The sequence below is a fragment of the Equus asinus genome, chromosome X (genome assembly GCF_041296235.1).
Source record: "Equus asinus isolate D_3611 breed Donkey chromosome X, EquAss-T2T_v2, whole genome shotgun sequence".
NCBI lineage: Eukaryota > Metazoa > Chordata > Mammalia > Perissodactyla > Equidae > Equus > Equus asinus.
This window is the reverse complement of record NC_091820.1, coordinates 14,778,562-14,802,135: the sequence shown is the minus strand read 5'-3', so window position 1 is coordinate 14,802,135 and position 23,574 is coordinate 14,778,562. Positions and strand designations below refer to the sequence as shown.

At 40.1% G+C, this 23,574-nt stretch overlaps 1 protein-coding gene across 2 annotated transcripts in view; it reads left to right on the top strand.

Annotated features, from left to right (window-relative positions):
* Window positions 1-23,574, top strand: part of ADGRG2 (adhesion G protein-coupled receptor G2) — a 114,056-nt gene that overhangs the window by 32,655 nt on the left and 57,827 nt on the right. Inside the window, exons 2-4 of one of the 2 annotated variants that reach the window (XM_070502030.1) lie at window positions 2,599-2,643; window positions 4,845-4,936; window positions 13,184-13,302. In XM_070502030.1, coding sequence (XP_070358131.1) covers window positions 13,185-13,302 — 118 coding nt within the window. In that variant the 5' untranslated portion in view covers window positions 2,599-2,643; window positions 4,845-4,936; window position 13,184. The remainder of the gene's footprint in view (window positions 1-2,598; window positions 2,644-4,844; window positions 4,937-13,183; window positions 13,303-23,574) is intronic. The other variant, XM_014847893.3, reaches the window with a different exon arrangement.

Genomic DNA, 23,574 nt, shown 5'->3' with positions numbered 1-23,574 from the left:
TAGTACAGTCTGCTTGCCCTGTTTTTTCTGGTCACGCTGGTATTACCCTGGGTTTTAGCCAGCTTGATAAATAGAGGAAGTTGGATGCATTTCCAGCCTCCCTGATGTCATGGTTTGGGGCAGTCTGCAACTGTGGGAGGTTTCAGTTAATCCTAGCAATTGGTGAGTTTGCTGTTCTTCTCTGAGAAGCTTCTCTGTTCCATGCTATGTCTTACATAAATCGATAGGGTTCCTTTTGTGACTTGCCCTTTCTTTTCAATGATGTAAGAAGCCCAAACATTGGCAGTCACTATGTTTTGTTACTGGAGTGCTGGTGCCAATGGGATCCTGATTCCTGTTTACTTTCTCTAGGAGATAAAGGATGGTGGTGACAACAGCAAGGAGGGATCCAGAGGCTGAAGGATGTGCAGTTCTTTAATTAAGTTTAGGCCTCTGTGTCCATCAGCTATTTTCACATCATTGCTTTTGACATTCTTTTCCACAACTTGCTCAAGTGAGTTCCTGCTCCCCTGCTGGGAAGCTGGTTTCTTGGCTCTGAGACCAGAAGCCTTTGTGTTCTCAGTTGGGCCTTTCTAATTGTGTTAGAGCAGGGCCAGGGGAGATGGCATCCTGCTGAGCAAGTGATGGCATTACCTCCCATTTAGCCCCTCTGAGCTTGATTTCAGAGCTCTCTTTGGAGAACCTGGATGACTTGGCCCTCCCTCTGTTCTGCTTTTCTTCGCTAGAAGAAATATATTTAATTGTATAAGTAATACATGAATATGTGTCTGTGTTCTATGGAGTAAAAATTGGGCTTCGTTCTTTCCCGTATCACACTCCTATCTGTGGAGACTTGGTGGGTTTCCTTCTAGGCTTTTCTGTATGCATTCACATTTATCACTGTATAAATAAGCACACACATATATATATGGCTTTCCTTGTTTCTTAACATATCCTAGTATATATATTATTAAGAAACTTGATTTTTTTCACTTGAATTACATGTACTGACAATCTCTATATGTCAATACATATAGATCAATTTCATTTTTTTAAGCATTGCATAATTTTCCATAATATAGATGGATCATCATTTATTTACCTATTCATCTACTGATGAATACTTAGGCTTTCTTTCCCCTCACACAAAGTTGCAATCTCAGTGTTTATATATTTTTGTGTATATGTGTCAATATTTCTGTAGAGACAATCTCTGGAATAGAATTTTTGGATCAAAGTGTATGCATATTTAAAATTTCAAAACATAGCTAAACTATTCTCTCAAAGTTTACATTTCCACCAATGGTGTATGCAAGTGTTCATTTTCCCACATCCTCTCCAGCTTTGGATGTTATTAGGATTTTTATATTTTTCATCAAGTGGGCAAAACAAAATAAAAATTGCATTGTTTCTTGCCCTGTTTTTCTACTTGAAAGTGTTCCAAAGGAGCAAAGAGAGCCTCATGTTGTTTATTAATAAACTGGATTACCAGGAACCGTTAAGTGTGTTTTATTGTGGTTATCAATAAGCTTGTGGAAGAGGAAATGTGGTTGAGTTGTGAAATTTCATCAAAAATCCCTATGTAGAAAATCCTCATTTGCACAAATGTTAAATGGAATTATTTCTATATTCAAGTCATAATCAATTTGTTTCTTTGAATGATGTTTTTTGGTTATTAATCCTACATTCATTCCACATTGAGCATTTATTCCATCTTTCATTTCATATTCTGGATCCCTCCTTGAGCACTGAACTTGTGTCTTAATCTGTTGACTGAAGCCAGAAGCAGATCAGCTGCTTCCAAGATTACTCTATAGATTGTTTCCTCTTGCAAATCTTGATTTGAAAATCATTACGTCCGTATTTAACATGAGGAGATACCATTGTGTGAAGTGACTGTCATCTTCTAGCTGATAGCCGTACCAGTGTTTTGGTTTTGAAGCAAAGCACGATGGAATATTCTGAAAAATACAAGTTGGATTGTCAACACTCTCTGCCTTGGGTGGGCACACTATTTCCTTTCCCCACTGCATCTGCCTTGTCCTTCACTCATGTCATTGCCAATGCCCCCACCTTCCCCTTTCAACTCTGAGCCAAACTTAATAATCAATAGAGAGTTATTTATTTAGCCCCTCTGTGGAGAAAGAATTCTGCCTCTGGCTTTGGGGGCACAAGAGACGTAAATGACCCAGTCCTTGGTATCAAGGAGTTTAGGTTCTAGGGAAGTTAAGTCATAAAAGCATGAAGAAATATCTAACAAAGCATGGTCTCTAAAAGGGACCACCATGCCCCAGATCTAACCACTTCATTGTCTAGTGCCCCTATGATACTATTAATGAAGCCTGAGATGGAGCAGTAATACAATGCTAGTAAAACATTAACAAGGTCAGTCCCAAAACTAGCTTTGGGCTTGTTTTCCAGTTTATAATAAGTTCCTTAAGAGCAGCATTTGCATCCTCCATTTCTTTTGTAACTCTACTGCCAAATTCAAGTCTTGGTACACAGCAGGGGGTCTGTAGGGCCTCTGCCAGAAGGGCTGACTGCAGTATTGAAGCATTATGGCACCAAGAAGACTCACTTTTCATTGATCTAATTTTCTTTTCTCTTCTTCACTTTCAGGTTTGTGCAGAGTCTCTCCATCTTCTCTTCTGAACTTCCTGTCAGGTGAGTGAGGCTATTTGTATGTGATAATGTTGTAGAAATGATGAATGTGTTTGCTTGGGTTTTTGTTTTCCTTTCAAATTACCCCCCTTCATTCCATATCCCCATCCCCGTAACTACTTTATTCTTTTTTGTTTTGTTTGTTTTGTTTTTAACTCCTCATTCCCACTTGGAGCCTTCTTTTTCTTCAGACATTTTCTTTTCCTTGGGGATTCTATTGTTGACTCATTTCTTCTTGGTAATCCAATTTTTTTTAAATAGGTTTCAGTAATGGGTACAGATTTTGAAATTACATGGTGCAGTAAAATCCAGGGAAGGAGACGATTGTTGACATGGATCTCTTTGGGATTTTGTTTCAGTTTTCCCCTTTCCTTCTCCCTGGACTGGCTTGCCTACCTCCAACAGCTCTTCTCATGTTTTTGTTTTTTTTTTTAAAGATTTTATTTTTTTCCTTTTTCTCCCCAAAGCCCCCCAGTACATAGCTGTATATTCTTCATTGTGGGTCCTTCTAGTTGTGGCATGTGGGACGCTGCCTCAGCGTGGTTTGATGAGCAGCGCCATGTCCGCGCCCAGGATTCGAACCAACAAAACACTGGGCCGCCTGCAGCGGAGTGCGCGAACTTAACCACTTGGCCACCGGGCCAGCCCCTCTTCTTGTGTTTTGAAATGAACTATTGAAATATTCTCTCTCTTACCTAAAGTGCTGTGCACATGCAGCTTCCAAAGCCTCCTTCCTATTAGATTTCTGCTCCCAACTTCCTTGTACATAAAAATTCTGAAGCCACTCCTGACCTGCATTTCCTGTTTCCTTTGAGACTCATAAATAGTGGCTATTTCTGGGATTTTACTGGTATGAAAGAAATCTTCTAACCAATGCAAATATTTATTATAATTAATATAAATTATAATTATCCTATTATAATTTAGGTGATAAATAACACACATAGTTATTATAATAAGAGCTAATAAGTTATTGTTATAAACAAGGTTAAAATGCCTGAGCAGGGTCATACAGCTAGTAAATGGCCAAGCTGGGACTTGAAACAGGAGTTGGCATGGTGATGACAAAAGCAAGGAAGGGCAGAGAATATCGGTTGGTGGTTCACTTTCCTTAGTACCTCACTTCCTCTCAAATATGATCTCCTGATGATACAAACCATGTGCTTCTGCCCCATCTCTGCCTCCACCCACCCTGTGCAGGCCAACACCTTGAAGATACTTTTAAGGAGAGTCTCCTATTTCTCTCCTCTACATATTGATAGAATTATTGTGCAGCAAGAGATTCCGGACCAAGTTAATTAAAAAATCTTTTCTGAGTGCCTGCTGTGGGTGAAGTTGTGGGATTTGGTGTGAGGTGGAGACCAAGTCTGTGTAAGAGAGGATATTGTATTCTGGTGCCCTGTGTTTTTTTTGTCGTTGTTTGTTGTTTTTGTCTTTTTTTAGGCCAAGTTGAGTCTCATGAACTATGAAGAGAAAGCATCTTTTAAGTTAAAAAATGGTCACTATTTATTTGGCCACACAAATGACCAATGAATCTAAGTAGTGGCTGTAGGCTATTTATTTATTTAATTGCAGTAACATTGGATTATAACATTATATAGCTTTTGGATGTACATTGTAATATATTTCGAATTCCTTGTAGATTACATCATGTTCACTACCCAAAAACTAATTATAGTGCATCCCCTCACATGTGAGCCTAATCGCCCCTTTTCCCTCCCCCCTCCCCACTTCCCCTATGGTAACCACCAATCCAATCTCCATTGCTATGTGTTTGTTTGCCGTTGTTTTTAATCTTCTACTATGAGTGAGATCATATGGTATTTGACTCTCTCCCTCTGACTAATTTCACTCAGCATAATATCCTCAAGGACCATCCATGTTGTCACAAGTGGCCAGATTTCATCATTTCTCATGGCTGAGTAGTATTCCATTGTGCAGGCTGTAAGCTCTTGAGGGCAGGAAGGATATCTGTCTTGTTGCTTGTGGTATCTTGATTCCCTAGCATAGCACCTTGCATGTAAAAGAACCTCAATAAATATTTGTAAACTAGATGAATGAATGTAGGAAATAATTCTGAAGTCTATTTACATTTAGTACTGGAGTGTACTATAAACTTGTCTTCTAATTATGCTTGTGATAATAGCTAACACTTCTTGACTATACTAAGACCTTCATTATATTACCTCATTTCATCCCTACAGGAACCCTATGATGTCGATCCTATCAGTACCTCCGATTTTTCAGATGAAGTATTTAGGTCCAGAGAGGTTAAGGAACAGGCCAAGGTTACGCTGTAAGTGGTGGAGCTTGGATTTGAAGGCAGGCAGCTGGCTCTACCATGCATGCCCTTGCACCCTATGCTATTCGGCTTATTTGTGTGTGTTGAACATATATTTACTATGAGCATTGAGGGAGGAGCCTGGAGAGGGAGGGGAGAGAGAGAAAGTAGGCTGTTACTTTGCCCTGGGTAATTCTCACCTGGGTAATGGGAGATTGCAGGTAGGACAGTGGAGAAATTTGGAGATGAGTGAGGGAACCAAAAAATATAACACCTTTCACAAGGTTTTGTGAGTGTTTACTTTAAGTGCATAGTTTATTTCTAATCTTGCACATCTGATATTCACTTGTTTTATTGAATAAAGCTTTTCTTCTGCATTAGAAAGCACTTAATGCTTATTAAGAAAATCATTTTCCACTATAAAGACGAAACAAATCATTTTCCTTCCGCTTGTTCCTAGAGACCTGAAAGCTTCATATTACAATCATGCCATGCAGTTCACTATTGACTTTGCTTTGTGCTATGACAAATGATACACAGAGCTGCCGTCTTGGAGTTCATAGTCAGCACTCACCAGTTAACCCAGTTTCTGTCGTCTTTAAAACATAGTTTTCTTTGGCATATGGGATGCTGTCTCTCTTACGACCGCGTTGTTGGCTTTAGTTCTGGGTGACTTTATCTTCAAAAAATTTTATTGCTGAAGTTCAGAATGGTTCCTTTTGCCCTATATATTTATTCAAATTACCCCAATAAACAAGATTTGAAATTGCTGCTAGACATTTTTGTGAGCATTCCAGAGAATTCTCTAAATAGTATCATTTGATTTATAAAATGGAAAAAAAAAATGTGAGGAATTGTCAGGTTTTGGCACCAGTGTTATGCTAGCCTGGTAAAAATGAGTTAGTCTGTGGTCTCTCTCTCTATTCTTTGAGTTCTTGTGAGATTGGAATTCTTGTTCTTTAAAACTCCAGTGAAAACATCTGGGCCTGGAGTTTTCTTTGTGGGAAAATTTTTGAGACTTTTAATGGTTCTACATTTATTCAGGTTTGTTATTTCTTCTTGATTCCTTCTTGGTAAGTTATATTTTTTCTAGGGATTTGCCCCTTACTATCTAGATTTTCAAAATTATTGAATAAAGTTATCCCTAAGATCTTTTTATCTTTTTTATGTTTATAGCATCTTCAATTATGTTGCTTTTTAAAAATTCTTTCTATTGGTTATTTGCTTACACTCACTGCCTCTCTTTCCCTTCCCCTCCCTCCTTCCCTCTTGATTTTGCCAGAATTGTCTTTCCAAAGAACAATCTTGGCTTTGTTAATAACCTTTCTTTTATGTCTTTTCTTCTGTATCATTATTTTATGCTTTTATTTTTATTATTTCCTTTCTTTTCCTTCTTTGGGTTTATTTTGCTGTTCTTTTTCAAACTTCTTGAGAAGGAGCTTAACTCAATTTTGAGCCCTTCTCTTTTTCTAATATGTAAATTTAAAATATAAATTTCACTTTAAAGGTCTTTAGCTCTATCCCACATGTTTTGATATATAATGTTTTTATTATTGATCAAGTCAAATATTTTCTAATATACGTTATAACAACTTCTTTGACCCATGTTATTTGTTAAATAACAAATTTAACTTTTTGTTATTACAGCTTAATTGTGTGGTAGTCAGAGAACATGCTCCTGTCCCTTTTCCAATTCTGTAAAATGTTTTGAGCCTTCTTTTATAGCCTGGTTGGTTTTCATAAATATTCCGTGTGCACTTGAAAAGGTTATATACTCTGTAGTTGTTGAGTGGGGGGGGGGGGTTCATATATGGTCTTTAAGTCCAGTTGGTTGAATGTGTCATTCAAATATTCTATATCCTTAGTGACTTTCTTATTTGAATTTTATCAATTGCTCATAGAGGTGTGTGAATATCTGTCAATATGATTGTGAATTTGTTCTATTTCTCCTTGTATTCTGTCAAAAATACTGCTTTGTGTATTTTGAGGCTACATTATTAATTGCATTCATTTGTAAATTTGTTCAGTCTTCCTATTGAATTGAACCTTTTATGAATGAACCATTTTATTCATAGGTAATGTTTTTTGCTTTAAAGTATAATTTGTCCGATATTAGTATAAACACTAATTTTCTTTTAATTAGTATTGGCATTGCATATCTTTTCCATCCTTTTATTTTCAAACTTTCTGTATCATTATGTTCTAGTTGTGTCCTTGTAAATAGCATATAGTTAGATTTTGTATTTTTTTCAGTCTGATAATGCCTTTTAATTGAATCATTTAGTCTGTTTATATTTAAAGAATCGTTGATTTGTATGCGCGTTTACCATCTTCTATTTCCCTAACCATTCTTTGTTTCTTTTCCTCCCCTTTCTTGTCTCCTTTCAGATTGACTGAATATTCTAAATACCACTCTTCCCCTCTGCTAGTTAGGAAGATATATGCCCCACTTCTATTTTTAGTAGTTGCTATAGAAATTACAATATCTACTCAACTTTTCAATGTCTAAAGATAATCAATGCCTTTAGCCTCCTCTAGGATAATACAAGAACCTTGAAAGACTTTTAATTTTTTAATTTCAATTTTTCATCTCCTAATTGATATGTTATATATACTTCCTATGTAATATACTATAATATAATGTATATAAATGTATATATAATATAGCTTCCATACTTTTATTCTATCATATTTCACTTATCCCTGTAGGATATTATTATTATTAATGTTTTATATAGCCAAAGTTCACTTAGATTTGCCAATATATAGTGCCAACCTTAGCTCTGGGCAGCTGGGGCCTCTGGCCTATGTCTCATGCTTTAGAGGTCCCCTCTCTGGCCCTTCCCTAGTTGTACCCCTCTCTAAAGGGCAAGAAGTTTGTGACACCAAGAAGACATGCCTGCCTGGAACCTGCCTTCTTCCTCCCCCAACCCTTGCTTCGAGATGTTCTGCAAACCCAGGACCCTGGAATTCCCTGTCCAAACATTCTATGCCTTTTTCCAGGACCTGAGGAAGCCTCTTCCCTAGGGCAAGCCATGCTGCAGGTGTACCTACTTTTAGACCTAAGGGATGGCCAAGAGATAGCTGCTTGCAAGAGAGAGGGGAGTTTGGATATGTGGGCTGGAGTGTCCACATACATGTGCACAAAGCCTCTTGTAGTCTGAGATGGAGTAATAAGGACAAACTGGGCCTCCTTTTAAACTCTTGTCCTGTATATTACAAATGGTAGGAATGGGCCTGGCCACATACTAACCACTTTCTTTGTTCTTCACCCTTGTTGCATTTCAGATCTTATATCTTTCGCCAGAATACATCTTTTAGGATTTATTTCAGTGAGGATTTGCAGTAGTGAACAATATCATAGTTTTTGTTTGTCTGAAAATGTGTTTATTTTGCCCTCATTCTTGAAAAGTATTTTCATTAGGAGTAGAATTCTAGGTCAGCAGTTGTTTTCTCTTAGCACTTTGCATAACATTTCACTGTTTTCTGACTTCCATTGTTGCTTCTGAGAAGACAGCTGTCAGTCTAACAGCTGTTCCTTTGAAGGTTAACTGTCTTGTTTTCTCCAGCCACTTTCAAGATTTGCTCTGTCTTTGATTTTCTTCAGCTTCACTATGATCTATCTAGGTGTAGATCTCTTTTCATTTATTATAGAGATTCCTTGGGCTTCTTGAATCTGTGGATAGGTGTTTTGCACCAGTTTGGGGTCGTTCAGTCATTATCATTTCAAACATTGACTCTGCCCCATCCTCTCTGAATTTTGTTTAAGTGTATGTTAGACCTTGTATTTCTTTTCTCCGCGTCTCTGATTTTTCTTTTGTGCTTTGTATCTGGAGCTCAAGTTTGCCTGATTAGGCCTGTACCCTCTGGCATCATTGGCTCTTTTGCTTACGTTACCTCCCTGAGTTTGTGCTTTGGCTTCACCTTTGGCCTGACATTCTTTTCTATCTTGTCAGCTCTTTGATATATTTAAGAAAATGCTTTCAATATTTTAATCATGATTTTTAATTGCTTTCCGCGGAAGGTTTGGCCTAAAAACCTAACCCAACACATTCTTGGAACACTGAACAAATTTTTTTTTCTGAGATATTTGCTGTATTAGGGTCTTTCAGTAGAGTTCAAATCAAAATTTAATTATGCTTTTACTAACAGTTTCCTGATTCTTTTTTTTAAGTAGTTAAACATATAACCGAGACTCTAAAAAAACCAGCCGTGGGATTCTCTGACTTCTTTGACAGTTGAATGATCCAAGTCACTTGCTTTTTCCCCTTTTAGTTCTTGCTTTATCTGCACTGAAAACCTCTTCAGTACTTCCCTTTTAGATTTCCCCTTGTGCCAATCTTGTTACCCAACACTTATCATGACTCAGTGTAAATATCTCAAAGGCACAAACTTTTCTAGAACACTTGAGGAACAATTATCAGAGCTCTTGTTACTCAGGTCAAAAATATCGATCATTGCATACACCATAGCAGCCATGCTGTGATCAAATTATGCCAGTTCCCAGAGGTGCCCAGACCTTCCCTACAGTGGTATCAAGCTAGTCCCCCTCCTGTTAAATCTTACACTTTAATTATTCTATATCTACATAAATATAGATTTGTCATTTATTGCCATTCAGGGTTGCACTGATGATATAAACTTTTTAAAATATGATCGTGATACTATTTAATGAAATTAAAGAGATCTAGAACAATTTCCTGGAGCGGTACAAGCAGGACCATGGCATACAGTCATGTAGCTTGTGCTCTGTAAAACCCTAGGGGTTGCCATTTACATCAGAGCTCACAACCCTAAAAGGGGACCCTGGATCGAGATGAACCTGGGATAATCTTTAATGAATGGTTGTCTAGTGTCAAGGTCTAGATTTTACTGTTTAAATGCTGGCAAGGAGTTTTCTTTGTAATTGGTGCTATCTCATCAGCCATCCTTGGCATTTTGAAAATTTGCCAAGAATCAGTAACTGTTCAAATCATGTTTGTTGATGACCTAGATAGCGTTGCTAACCCAACCAGAAGATGAAGAAAAGTTCCAGCTGAAAAAGATAAAAATGACTTTTATGTATAATAAGTAAGAGTTACCAAATCCACAGATTTCCCTCTTTGACCAATGATCTTGGAGACCTTATGACTTAGGATGTTCTCTAGTTTATGCAGAAGGCAATAGGAGCTGCATTATTTCAAATACCATAAAACTTTTCCCCCATTGGGAAATATTTATTCAGTTGAGGAGATATATTCCAGATTTGACAACTGAAAGCAGTCTTTTCAGTGGCATCCGGTTTGTAGTAAGTTCTTCTTGATCCATATTCTCTTTTCAGGATGATTGCTGGAATCTCCCTTCATTCTGGCCTTTCCTGCCGTCATTTGGGAGTTGAGTGCAAGCTCTCCTCAGTGAAAAGGCATGGCTTCTTTTGATCAGTGGCCCAAGTCACAGCACATAGTAACCAGTCACTATGTACTATGACTAATTTAACTTTGACCATGTATTATACACCACTTAGGTCCTGCTCTAGGAGCTGGCAAAGCTCAAGAATGAGTTTGCAGAAATTTTGAAATTGTATAATAGCATTTTGAATTTGTTGACTCATTTCACCTGATGGACTCAAAAGAGTTTACTTCCAAGGAGACAAATTCTCAGGAGGCCAGCACTGTGGCCTGGTGGAAAGAGTAGGAGTAGCACCAAACAGCCAAATGACCTTGACCCATCCCCTAGAGCACGTTGGGCCTTTTTCTTCTTCTGTAGAATGAGAGTTTGAGGCTAGGTGAATCCTGAGTTCCTTTCCAGAAATAAACTGCTCCGATACTCTTTCCAGAACTAAAATTAGATACTTGTACAATAAACCTTCTAAGTCAGCTCTGTGAATCCCAGGGAGAGTCGAGCCTAAGGCATTTGTAAGAGTTTTTTTTGTAGAGGTGTAGTTCACTAAATAAATATAGTTGTTTTTAAAAGAAAAAAAGAGCAATGCTTTTGGAGGGGGAACTGAGTTCAGCAACAAAAAGTGGATTAATTGTTAAACTTTTAAATGAAACTTTTTATGACATACATGCAAGTTACAATTCAATGAATTTCAGGAAGTGAACACACTCATGTAACCAGCACACAGAATATTACCTGTACCTCAGAAGCCCCCTTGTGCCCACTTCTAATTATTACACCTTCTCCCCACTTCCAAGGATAACCACTCTCTTACTCCATCGATTACTTTTGCCTGCTTTTGTTCCTCATGTGAATGGAATCATGTACAGTATGCATTCATTTATGTCTGGCTCCTTTATCTAAGATGTATTTCTGAGATTCATCAATATTGTTGTGTGTAGCTGTAACAGACACTTAAATTTTCCTCCAGAGAGACTGCTACATCTTTGCACAACTATATGAACATTCTCGTTGGAGTGACTCATTTGGGAGGATCAATAATATGCCATTATGAACAGAGAGAGGATAAAATTGCTGAAGAGGATGGACAAACCAGAGCATTTTACCATATTAACATAATGTCTTATTAATATATAATACAATTTATTGATTTAAAAAATGTGAAGTCCTCTTTGGAAGGAGGAGGATTTATCTCCTGGTCTGAGACATTATCATGCCATGTCCAAGGAAAGAGTCACCCCCCTGGTACTGGCGATGGCTATTAAATTACAGGATTCTTAAAGACTTCCAGCTTTTCCTTGAGACTGAGAAATCATGATTTATCCCCATCTTTCCATGCCCTCCTCCCTGTAATCCCTGCTCTATCTTACCTGCACATATTAGGTGCAAAATTGGTATTTGTTGACTGAATGAGTGAAAAGTACAGCTAGCGTTTATGGTGCCTTCACAGTGCCAGCCACTGTGTGAAGGTCTCTTGTTCACTCACCACAGCAACACTATCAGGTTGGTGTTATCACAATTTGTGAGATGGGAGATCTTGGCTGTTGGAAATAACTTGTCCAAAGTCATCTTATTATGCGTGGCAGAGCCAGGACCTTTGAACTCATGCTCTTTAATCTTCACCACTGTTCATGCACACTCTATCTCAGGCTGGCAGAAGCTGCAGTGGTGTCTGGGTTCAGGGATGCCCTGTGGCCAGGAGCTCTGCCAGCTGAGAACACACAGCCTGGTCTGTCCTGGCCACTTTTCCTGTGGCCATGTAGAGGGTGCCTGCTCAGTGGGCTCTCACTGCCCCTCCGCTTGTGCCTGAGCCTGTGGGTGGGTTGTGGTTTCCTGGCTGCCTTCTTCCTCCCTCAGCACCCCACACTAGCCTCTGCTGCTGGTGCTGACTGCTCGTCATGGGGCTCTATTGGCCAACTCCTCTACCATAAGAGGAAGGGACACAGTCTTACCATTTGCAGTTCTCTCTGTGTGTCAAGCTCCCCCCAGCCCCTGCCCCACCTCCACCAGGTGTATTTCATCTACTTAACTCCCATTCAGCCCTCACATCTCATCAGGTATGTATTGGTCCTCAATAGATATTTGTTGAATGAATGAATAAAAGAGTGGTAAATGAGGCTTTTAAATTCAGTTCTGATATAAACTTTGCTTTTTAAAAATGTTGACTCTGACCTCCTGACTACTAAAAATGCAAGCAGTGATAATGCACTAATATGTAATAAATAGGAAATGCAATGTACCCATCCTATTACAGCATAAGACATAAATAGGAGTAGATTATTTATAAGATTCTGTAACCCCTTCTGATTCTTAGCATAGTTTTTTTATTTTATTTTATTTTTTCCTTTTTCTCCCCAAAGCCCCCCGGTACATAGTTGTATATTCTTCGTTGTGGGTCCTTCTAGTTGTGGCATGTGGGACGCTGCCTCAGCGTGGTTTGATGAGCAGTGCCATGTCCGCGCCCAGGATTCAAACTGACGAAACACTGGGCCGCTTGCAGCGGAGCGCGCAAACCCAACCACTCAGCCACGGGGCCAGCCCCAGCATAGTTTTTAACCAGCCTGTATATGGTGGTCATAATTACATTTGCAGTGTTTTGTGTTTTTAATTTCTTCTCTTGATATTTTGTATGTGTTGATGTTTTCCATAAATTCACACGGACTACCTTGCTATCACTTTTAATATACTATCCCACTGGGTGGTCTTCTTATAATAAACATTGTTTTTGTAACCAGTGCCCACCTGGCACTGTCATTCTCTGGAGCCAGAGAAATTTAAAGGAAGCGGGATTGCAGGTTGCTTTGAGGAACTGACCTTTCGGGTATTGCTCTGTTGTGACTAAGGCAAGCTATGATGATATGATTTCTCCTTATTTTATTCAAGGATGTTTTTCTTTGGCGGGCACTGTAGCCATGTTGGCAGACCTGAAGAACTTTTACTGACATTCAAGATATTCCTTGTCATCATTTGTCTCCATTTTGTTCTGGTTACATCCCTGGAAGGTAAGGTGCCTGTTTCCTTCATTTTTTTTTTCTGTTTTATCTGTGTGTGTGTTTATTTAGGATTTTTTTTACTGTGGTAAAATAAACATAACGTAAAACTTACCATTTTAGCCATTTTTAAGTGTACAATTCACTGGCATTAAACTATATTCACACTTTTGTGCAACCATGACCACTATCCATTTCTAGAACATTTTTATCATCTCAAATAGAAACTCTGTACCCATTAAACAATAACTCCTATTCCTCCCTCCCCCAGTCCCTGGTAACCTCTATTCTTTCTGTCTCTGTGAATTTGCCTTTCTAGGTACCTCATATGAGTGGAATCACACAGTATTTGTCCTTTTGTGTCTGGCTTATTTCACTTAGCAGAATGTTTCCGAAGTTCATCCATGTTGTAGCATGTATCAGAATTTCATTCCTTTTTAAGGCTGAATAAGATTCCATTGCATGTACATACCACATTTTGTTTATCCATTCATCATTGATGGACATTTGGGTTATTTCCACCTTTTAGCTATTATAAATAATGCTACTATGAACGTTGGTGTACAAGTACCTGTTTGAGTCCTTGCTTTCAATTCTTTTAGGTATATGTAACCAGGAGTGGAATTGCTGGGTCATATGGTAACTCTATGTTTAACTTTTTGAGGATCTGCCAAACTGTTTCCCACAGTGTCTGCACCATTGTACGTTCCTACCAGCAAGGCACAAGGATTCCAGTTTCTCTATATCCTCACCAACACTTGTTATTTTCTGTTGTTTTGATAATGGGTGAGAAACGGTATCATTGTGGTTTTGATTTGCATTTCCTTAATGATTAGTAACGTTGAGAAGCTGTTCATGTGCTTACTAGCCATTTGTATATCTTCTTTGGAAAAATATTTATTCAAATCTTTCGCCCATTTTTGCATTGGGTTGTTTGGGAATTTTTTGTTGTTGAGTTTTAGGAGTTCTTTATACATTCTGGATATTAATCCTTTATCAGATATATGATTTGCAAATATTTTCTCCCATTCTGTGGGTTGTCTTTTCACTCTCTTAATAGTGTCCTTTGATGCACAAGAATTTTTAATTTTGATGAAGTCCAATTTATTTTTACTTTGTTGCCTGTGCTTTTACTGTCATATCCAAGAAATCATTGCCAAATCCAGTGTCATGAAGATTTTCCCCTATGTTTTCTTCTAAGAGTTTTATAGGTTTAGCTCTTATGTTTAGGTTCTTTGATCCATTTTGAGTTCATTTTTGTATATGGTGTTAGGTTAGGGTCCAAATTCATTCTTTGCATGTGGATATCCAGTTTTCCCAGCACCATTTGTTGGAAAGACTGTTCTTCCCCCATTGAATGGTCTTGGCACCTTTGTCAAAAATCAATGAGCTATATATGTGAGGGTCTATTTCTGGTGTTTATTTGTTTTTAAAAGTATCTACTTGAAGGCATTTCTGCATCAGCCAAATGAAGCAGCATGGTTTTTAGAAGAGGATCTTTAGAAGCTTATGAAACAAGGAGGAAAAGATACCTGAAGAAGGCGGTAAAAAGGCCTGAAATCCTGAGGCTGCAATATCTGTGGGTACAACTGCCGAAAGAATACAGTGCTATGCAAATGTAAAGAATCGTCATTCGGAATGTTATTTAAGAGGACATTATTAAAGACACACACAGAAATACCTTTCTTATTCAGAAGAGAGTGGCAGGACCAAGAAATCTTCATTGGATAAAGCAAATATCTACCAGCAGCAAACAAGAACATAAAACACATGCACACAACACACACTCACACTCACACACACGTACATACATGCATAGAAACTAAATGGAAAACTTCCCAGCAGGCTAACACAAAATTGACAATCCTTCAAAAAGTAGGCACTGGAGCATATTGTCAAGAAGCCATGATACCTTACAAAAAGAAATGATAAGAGCAAATGTGAACTGACTGCTTACAGTGTGCCTCTACGTGCTTTACACACATCCACTCTCTTAAGCTTCTCAAGTAAATCTATGAAGAGGAGATCTCAGTCTTAGCCTCATTTCCCAGATCAAGAAACTGAGATTCAGAGAGATATGTAACTTGCTCAAGGAAGTGGCTGAGCTGGGATTTGTACCCAGCTCTGAACTTTGTGCTCATAACCGTGAATCCAGAATTTTTAAACTTGAATGTGCATCAGAATCACCTGGAGGGCTTGTTAGAACACAGATTTCTGGGTCCTTCCCCCAGAGTTTTTGATTTAGTAGGCCTGGGGTGGAACCTGAAAATTGACATTACTAACAAGCTCCCAGGTGATGTTGATGCGACTGCTTCAGAGACTTTGAGAACCACTTCCTACACAACCAGCGTAAGACATAAGGAGGGAGAGAAAACTCCTCCAGATGTATGTCATGGGCTACAAATGCTCTCGTGGCCATGTGGCGTTCATGTAAACTGTGCTCACACACATCATCTCCTTGGGGCATTGAAACATCACTGTGGGATTGGCAGGGCAAAAATCAAATGTCCCCACTTTACTGATGAGTAAATGTCCCCAGGGACATTATTGGTTAGGAAGCGGCAAAGCCAGACTAGATACTAGATCCTCGGTCTCACGTTTCGGTGCTTTTCCCACCGCAAGGGTGAGTGAGGAAGGAAAGTGGAACACAAGGGAAAAAGTCATCAAAATGAAAGCTGCTTGGTAGAAATAAGTCATTTTGAAAAAGTATAATTAAAAATGATGAAAACAGGGCAGGTAAGCAGGAAAGTGCATGGCTCTGAAACAAACCTGAGCAGGGAAAACCTGAGTGGATGCTTAAGCCCACTGAATATATTTCTTGCTTTGCCTCTTTCATGAATTAATTTCCTAACATAGTGGTTCTCAAAGTGTGGCCCCCAGACTAGTAGCATCAGCATCACCTGGGAGCTTTTTGGAAGTGCAGATTCTCAGGCCTACCCTAGACCCGCTGAATCAGAAACTCTGAGGGTGGGGTCTGTGTTTTAATCAGCCTTCCAGGGGATGCTGATGCATGCCCAAGCGTGGATCCAGTCTTAAAGAATTGGCTAAAACATTGCTCCTGACGGCATGATAAAGTAGAAAGGTGGTGAGATCTAGGGCCAGAGCCCTCCCCATGCCTGCCACTTGCTGTTTGTGTGATCTTGATTTGCCACTAGACCAATATGAGCCTCTATTTTCTCATCTTCAAAATGGGTATAATTGTGAGCTCCCCTGACGGGCTCTTGTAAGGCTCAATATATTTAAAAAAAAAAACTGTGAAGGCAAAGATTTTTTCCCTCCATCTTTATTGACATATAATTGACATATGACATTATGTATGCAAAGGTTTTCCTGAATGAAGTGTTTTGGGATCTGGAAAGGACTAACTAGGAGTTCTTTTTATTGTCTTTCAGAACTCCCACTAAGATATTTCTTTTACTTAATAATCACTTTGATTGCACTTACCACATGCCAGCCACTGTTCTGAGCCCATATAAAAGGCTAACTCATTTAAAGCTCACCCAATAACCCTTTGAAATAGGTATTATTAGTTATTAAGCTATTCTTAGCTAATAATAATGGCTATTATTAGCTCCATTTTAAAGCTGAGAAAACTGAGGCACAGAGAAGGTAAGCAACTTGCCCTAGGTTAAACATTTCAGCTGCAGAGCTGCAATTCAAACTCGGAGCATCTCACCCAAAGTTTGTGTGTTTAACCACTACACCATCCTGTCTTTCAGCATTCTTAGCCTCTCTGTTATGCTAGGCTCAGTTGCTTGGTGGTTGTGTATCTCTAGATTAAAAATAAAGGTGGAATCCATAATCGTGAGAATCACAGAATGTTGGACTGGATCATCCAGATGGCTCATAAGCACCATCTGCCTGAACAGCTTTGGACTGAGGCAGGTTCTCTTCAGTTCAGGATATCTTAGGTCTGGTCTTTGATGAAGGCCAAGGGAACTGACCTGCTGCTTCTACACTGGATAATCAGTTGTACGGTAATGAGTGCCTGCTGTGTGCCTAACGTTACTGGCTGCTGGGAGAACATCATCTCTGACTCCGGGGAATTTGCACTCCAGTTGGAGGGATGTGACTATGACACATGAGAACAATACAAACTATAACTGAGTCCTAAAGTGTGAGTCAGTGCTATAGGGTTCTAACATATGGCCTTTGGCCAAATCTGTGGAATAGGCTGGTTAAATGTTAAGCCACCTGTGGCAGATGCTATTGGTGCTGTCCATACCCCCTTGGCCCACCCTAGAAGTCACCTGCACATAGATCCTGTGCATGCTGATGGTTCCCATGTCTCTCTGACTGAGAAGGATCTGTGCCCATGGGACCATGCTTGGCCTGTGTATGGAATAAGCCAGAAGTGCCAGGGAGTTACCCCCAAAAAAGTGGGGGATGGGAGTTGGCATTTACCTATGCCAGCCAGCTTCCTCATCACTTGGTGGGACAATGCTGAGGTGTGTTCTACACGCCTAGTAGATTGGCAGGTTGTGCCTCGGTTGCCCACAGTAGTAACTTGCTCATTAATGCACCCATTATTGGCTTTACTCCCTTCCCTCTCTTACTTCCCTACTCCCTCCCTCTGCTTCCTGGGGTCATCCCCATTGGAAACACACTCATCTTCCAAGGTCCAGCCAAATGTTACTACCTCTATAAAACTTGCTCTGACCACTTCAGAAGAATTAAATCTCTCTCCCCAGTGATCCTCCTTCTCTTGATCCATATCTTTTTATACTTGTCACTTTGTCTCGTGTCATCATGTTTTTCCTTTGTGTCATGAGTCCTTTCAGTGCATTGTGAGTGCCGGGTGAGAAGGGAGAGTGAAGGTTTGGCAAGGTGGGTCAGAAACTAATGGGAGGAAAACTAATGAGTACTAAGAGCCTGCTCTGGGCCAGCTCCTTCTACGTGCTTTATGTACATCATCTCATTTAATCCTCACAAAAACTCTTCACGGTAGATGATTTTAGTCTCAGTTTGCAGATGAATAAACTGAGTGTCAAAGAGCTTAAGTCCTTTGCCCAGAGTCACACAGCTAAGAGAATTCCCCATTGGAATCTGTAGCCTGTACTGTTCATACTATTCCAGGCTGCCCGGTAAGTGAAGACTGAATGAACATGTCACTGAGGCATGGGGAGAACATAGAGAGGAAGCCTGGGCTAAGCTGCCAGAGAGCAGCCATTCCCCCTGGCTCTGGGGAATCTGGACGGAAAACACAATAGCTTCACCCTGGAAGCCTGAGAGATGACTCAGTAGCTCTTGACAGCAAGGAGAGGTAGGTCTGACACTCTCTTCTTAGGCCACTGGCCAGCAGAGAGAATCCTTAGACCTTAACACTTTCAGTTGTGTAATTTGGTGATGTTTGAGGGAGTCATTCTTGGTCTACCAGAAGCCCAAATGAGCTTTGGCAGCTAACTATACTTACCTCTGGCTTCTAGCTCTCCTGGGCCGTGCCAATGCCATTTTTCTTTCTTTCTTTCTTTCTTTTGGTCTTCGAAGGAGGTCTTCTTTTAGGTACAACTATTTTCCAGAGGATGAGATGACATAATAGTGGAAGATGGTTATAATTTCATTCTTGCAGAGTTGTCTTCCCCATTTGGAAACAATTACACATTTGAGCCAGTTTGGTGATCTCATGAGCTATAATCCCCAACTTACTCTCTCTCTGGGCTGGGCCTAGATCTTTCTGTGCTGCAGGCATTTCCAGTGCTGGATTCCTCTATAATTCCCCTTCTCCAAGGCCTCACTGTCTTGTTTCCTTTTATCCTCTCATGCTTCCTCCACCCAAGTCTTTGTTTTTCCTTGTGCAGCACATGTTAGAGCTGTGGGAGGTAGACTATATGCTCCTGAATGCCAGGGAACCTGTCTTGTTTGACTTTGTCCTCCACTACCAAACCCAGTGCTGGTCTCCTCTCTCAATTCTCTATCTGTAAAAATGAGATTATAAATACCATGGCATTGATCTGATGCTCAGCCAATCTCACAACTTTCTAAAATCCCAATCCCCACACACAGGCATGAGGTCATTTCTGTTGGGCCCTGACTCTTTCCCTGGCAAGTAGAAGTACTGACAAGGAGTGATAGAGACTCTAGATAGGTTGAGGGGGAAACTGAAAGCAGAGGACACTGTGTCCCACTTTCCACTTAGAACTCCTGGTGAGAACTCCTCACAGGGGCCTGTACATTGAGAGGGGACAATGATAGAGATGAGAAATGCTGTAGGCAGAGAGAAGGCTGGAGATGGTCCTCTCCAGGTCTTTCTTGTCTCTTGTGTGGCAGGTAAGGATTCCAAATTGCCTCCATGTTCTTAGTGAGTAACTGTGTTGAGAGACAGGGGCGGGGACAGGGCTGCAAAGACCATGGTGTGGACAGCTTAGACCAGGGGCCAGATGGAGGATGTGACAGACACTCAGTGGTGAGAGCTGAGGGGACCTAGGTCAGCAAGAGAGGGACCCCCAGGCTGGGATGGGATTCTGAGAGAATAGACCATGGGGACCACTGGACACAGCCTTCAGCAGTGGATGCCAGCTGGTTCCTGGGTAGGAACCCCTCAGGGTGAGGGAGATCTCTGGAGAGGCCATCAAGAACCTAGGGCTCAGCACAGAGTGAGCTCACAGATCCAGGCCCCTTCTCCCTGCTGCCAGAAGGATACTAGCAACCTGTTCCTGACCAGAAGCCATCTTGACTGCCAGAAGGAAAAGGGGGGAAAACAGAGATTGAGCATTTACCCAAAAGACATTGAGTTAGCTAGAGGCTATTTTAGAGCAAAAAAGAGCTACCTCACATCATCAGGTTTAGGGATTCCTTTCCTACAACCCTGGAACGAAGGCTCCAAAATGAGATGGAGCCATCCTAGACATCAAAAGAAGTTCAGGGAGTTTGTTTGTTTGTTTATTGTTGCTATTGTTTGTACATCTAAATTATGTCTATAAATTTTAAACTAACTCTAAAACAAATACATATTGAACACTTACAATGTGTCAGGACACTCTGCCAGGAATTGTTGAAGGCCATCATCATATCCTGAATTCTGCTCCTCCTCATGGTATGAAGAAATATCTAGTCAGGTCCTTGAGGGTAAGGGTGACATCTTTTTTCCTCTCTGTATCCTGCATAGTGCCTAGCACATAGTAAGTGCTCAATAAACTCTGGTTGTTTGATTGGTTTTGATTTGTGACTCTAGTCTAAAGCCTAGAGATACTCTAAATCACGGGCCTCTCCTATCAGCTTACATCACCAGCATTATCCTCATGTGAACCCAGTGAATTCTGATACAACATATATTACACCTCTAAACTTTTGCGTAGACTTCAGTGAGATGGCTGTACTTTGGCTAGAATTACCCTTGAAGAGTGTACTTCCTTTCCTGCATATGATGAAGGGGCTCAACTGATTGCCTGTTAAGATTCCTTCACACTCTGACATTCTGTGAGTTCAGTTACCCAGTGGAAGATAGTCTTCAGATTCCTCATTCACTGTCCTGGGATATCGGGGATCCTTGGGTTCTGCCTTGAACTGAGAACCACTCATCTCTGCAATCCCGTTTTAAGGCTGCTCTCCTAGTCAAAGTTCCTAACGTGAAATTGGAAACAATTTTAAAGTTATATTTTTTCAAACTACGTTTTTTTACATGAGGCAATTTCAAAGGCTCTTAAAGTTACAACCAAGTCAGTGAATTGATAAAAGCTCCAGAAGTAGCTTTTGCTGATTGGTCAATCCCCCAGTGGCCAGTGCTATCCTTGCCTTGTTCTTCATGGAAAAATCCCAGTGTCTCTTGGTAGGATTCAGTAGCAACAGCTCATGGTACTGAACATTGAAACAGCAGCAGCAGGGGCTGGCCCCATGGTCGACGGGTTAAGTTCGCACGCTCCACTTTGGTGGCCCAGGGTTTCGCCAGTTCGGATCCTGCGCGCGGACATGGCGCCACTCATCAGGCCATGTTGAAGCAGCGTCCCACATGCCACAACTAGAAGGACCCACAACTAAAAGATACAACTATGTACTGGGGGGATTTGGGGAGAAAAAGTAGTTAAAAAAAAAACAGCAGCAGCAGCAAACCAACTGGACATTTATGTAGGTCTTTGTGGTTTACGAAGCACCTTGGCATATTTCATCTCACCATAGGCCCCTGAGGTAGGCAGAGAAATCTGTGTTATCCCCACTTTGCTGATGAGAAGACTGAAGCTCAAAGCAATGGAGTAACTTTTCTCTAGGTTACCTAGCAAGAAACAGTATCAAAGACCTGAAAGCAGCTCTCCAGATCTCTCTCCTCTATACCAGCCTGTACAAAGTGCTTGTTTTGGCCATACAAGTACATTTTAGCCAAGATCTTTAACAATGGTGACTTTAACCCTAAGGAATGTCCTTGTAGACCAGGGTTTGGCAAACTTTTTCTATAAAGAGCCAGATAATAAATACTTTTGGCTTTGTGGACCATGGGGTCTCTGTGGCAACTACTACTGCAATACGTAAATGAATAGGCCTGACTTTGGTCCAATGAAACTTTATTTACAAGCCCAGTTGGTAGGCCAGATTTGGCCCGTGGACTATAGTTTATGGACCCCTGATCTAGATGGAGTGGAAGTGGGGCAGCACATACTACTGATCATTTATATGACAACCATTCCTTGCTTCTTTCTTGCTGGCTATAAGCCCTGGCTTCATAGAGTGCTCACCCCTTTCCACATGACTCAGGAGTAAATCCTGATTATTCTAAGCCAATCGTGGAACTGCCTGATTCAAAACCTTGCCAATATTTGATTTAGGAGTGGGCATGTGACCTGCTTTTGAGCAATAAGATACATGGGAAAATCTTCTGGGGGACTTCTAGGAAAAGTTTCCCTGCTCTTAAGATGAGATTCAAGGAAAACCAATTCTTCTTCCTTTGGACCTGCACTGTCCAATTCAATAGCCACTAGGCACAGGTGGCTATTTAAATGTAAATTAATTAAAATTAAGTGAAATTAAAAATTCAGTTTCTCAGTCATACTAGTCACATTTCAAGTCACATAGGGCTACTGGTTGCCATACTGGACAATGCAGATGTAGAATATTTCCATCATTGCAAAAAGTTCCATTGGATAGTGCTGTATCTGGACATTTTTGTGTTTGGATTCGATGCCTAAAACAGTGGTAGCTATCTTAAAAACATTGAAAGGAGCTAGTGAGTGCAAGTGGAAAATGGAGATAACCTGAGTTTATGATGATTTGAGTCCCTGAATTAACAGTATCCTGAGGACAGAAGGATGGAAAGGACCTGGGTCTTCATTGCTATCCCCGAGCTGCAGGACCAACCTTAGAACTGTCTGCTGTTGAATTCTTGTTAAGTGGGCTACATGAATGTCCTTAATGTTTATGGTTCTTTTAATTAGGTATTCTGTGACTTGCCCCTGAAAGCATTCTAACACACATGAATTAACTTGATAAAGGTTTACTATATGTCACATCATTATAAATGCTTCATGTGTCACCTTAGTGAATCCTGACAATAGCTACAATCAGGTATTAATCTCTCATTTTCTAGATGAGAGAACTGAGGTTTGGACAGTTTGAGTCACTCCCAAGTTCAAACAGCTGGAAAGTGGAGGTGGTGGGATTCTAGAACTTGTGTCCTTAACCACTCCCTCAGTGTTTAGTCCCTGAAGCAGTTGAAAATGGTTTTTACATGACTTTGAACAAAACTTTGCCACATTCATTCATCCTGGGATGGATTCATAGCCCCAAGGACTGGGTAAAAATTAAGAGAGATCTGAGGAATAAAAGCAATAGCTCCACTGATTTAATCTGTTAGGGAGTAAGTTAATGTTCCAAGAGAATATGTTGTTGAAATCTTCCTTGATGTGGATGCATCTTTACTTCAAGGAAATAACAAAAAACGCATTGATCTTGGCAAGAGGTCTCACGTTCATAAGATCACAGTGCTGTAAAAAAAAAGCCATCAAGATAAATGGAGGCTGCTTTTGCAATGATGTCTGTGGCTAGTGTATTAGTTTTTAACATCAGTGTCCTATTTGACCTATATCCTTTCCACTTCTTTCCTTTTAGGAATGCACACAGCATAAAGTAAAAGTTATCTCTCGTTGCTATAGTATTTAGTTTAGTATAGAATTTTGTTAAAGAAGAGAGAAATGAAAAATATAAAATGGGCAATAGTCTTGCTTTAGTGAATAAATTAAAATTACTTATAATTATCTGATTAACTGAATCCATAGCTGTGTCGTGTTTCAACTATATAGCCTTTTTTGCCTTGCTCCTAATATAAATCATGATTTATTATTACGCTGATTTGGATTCACG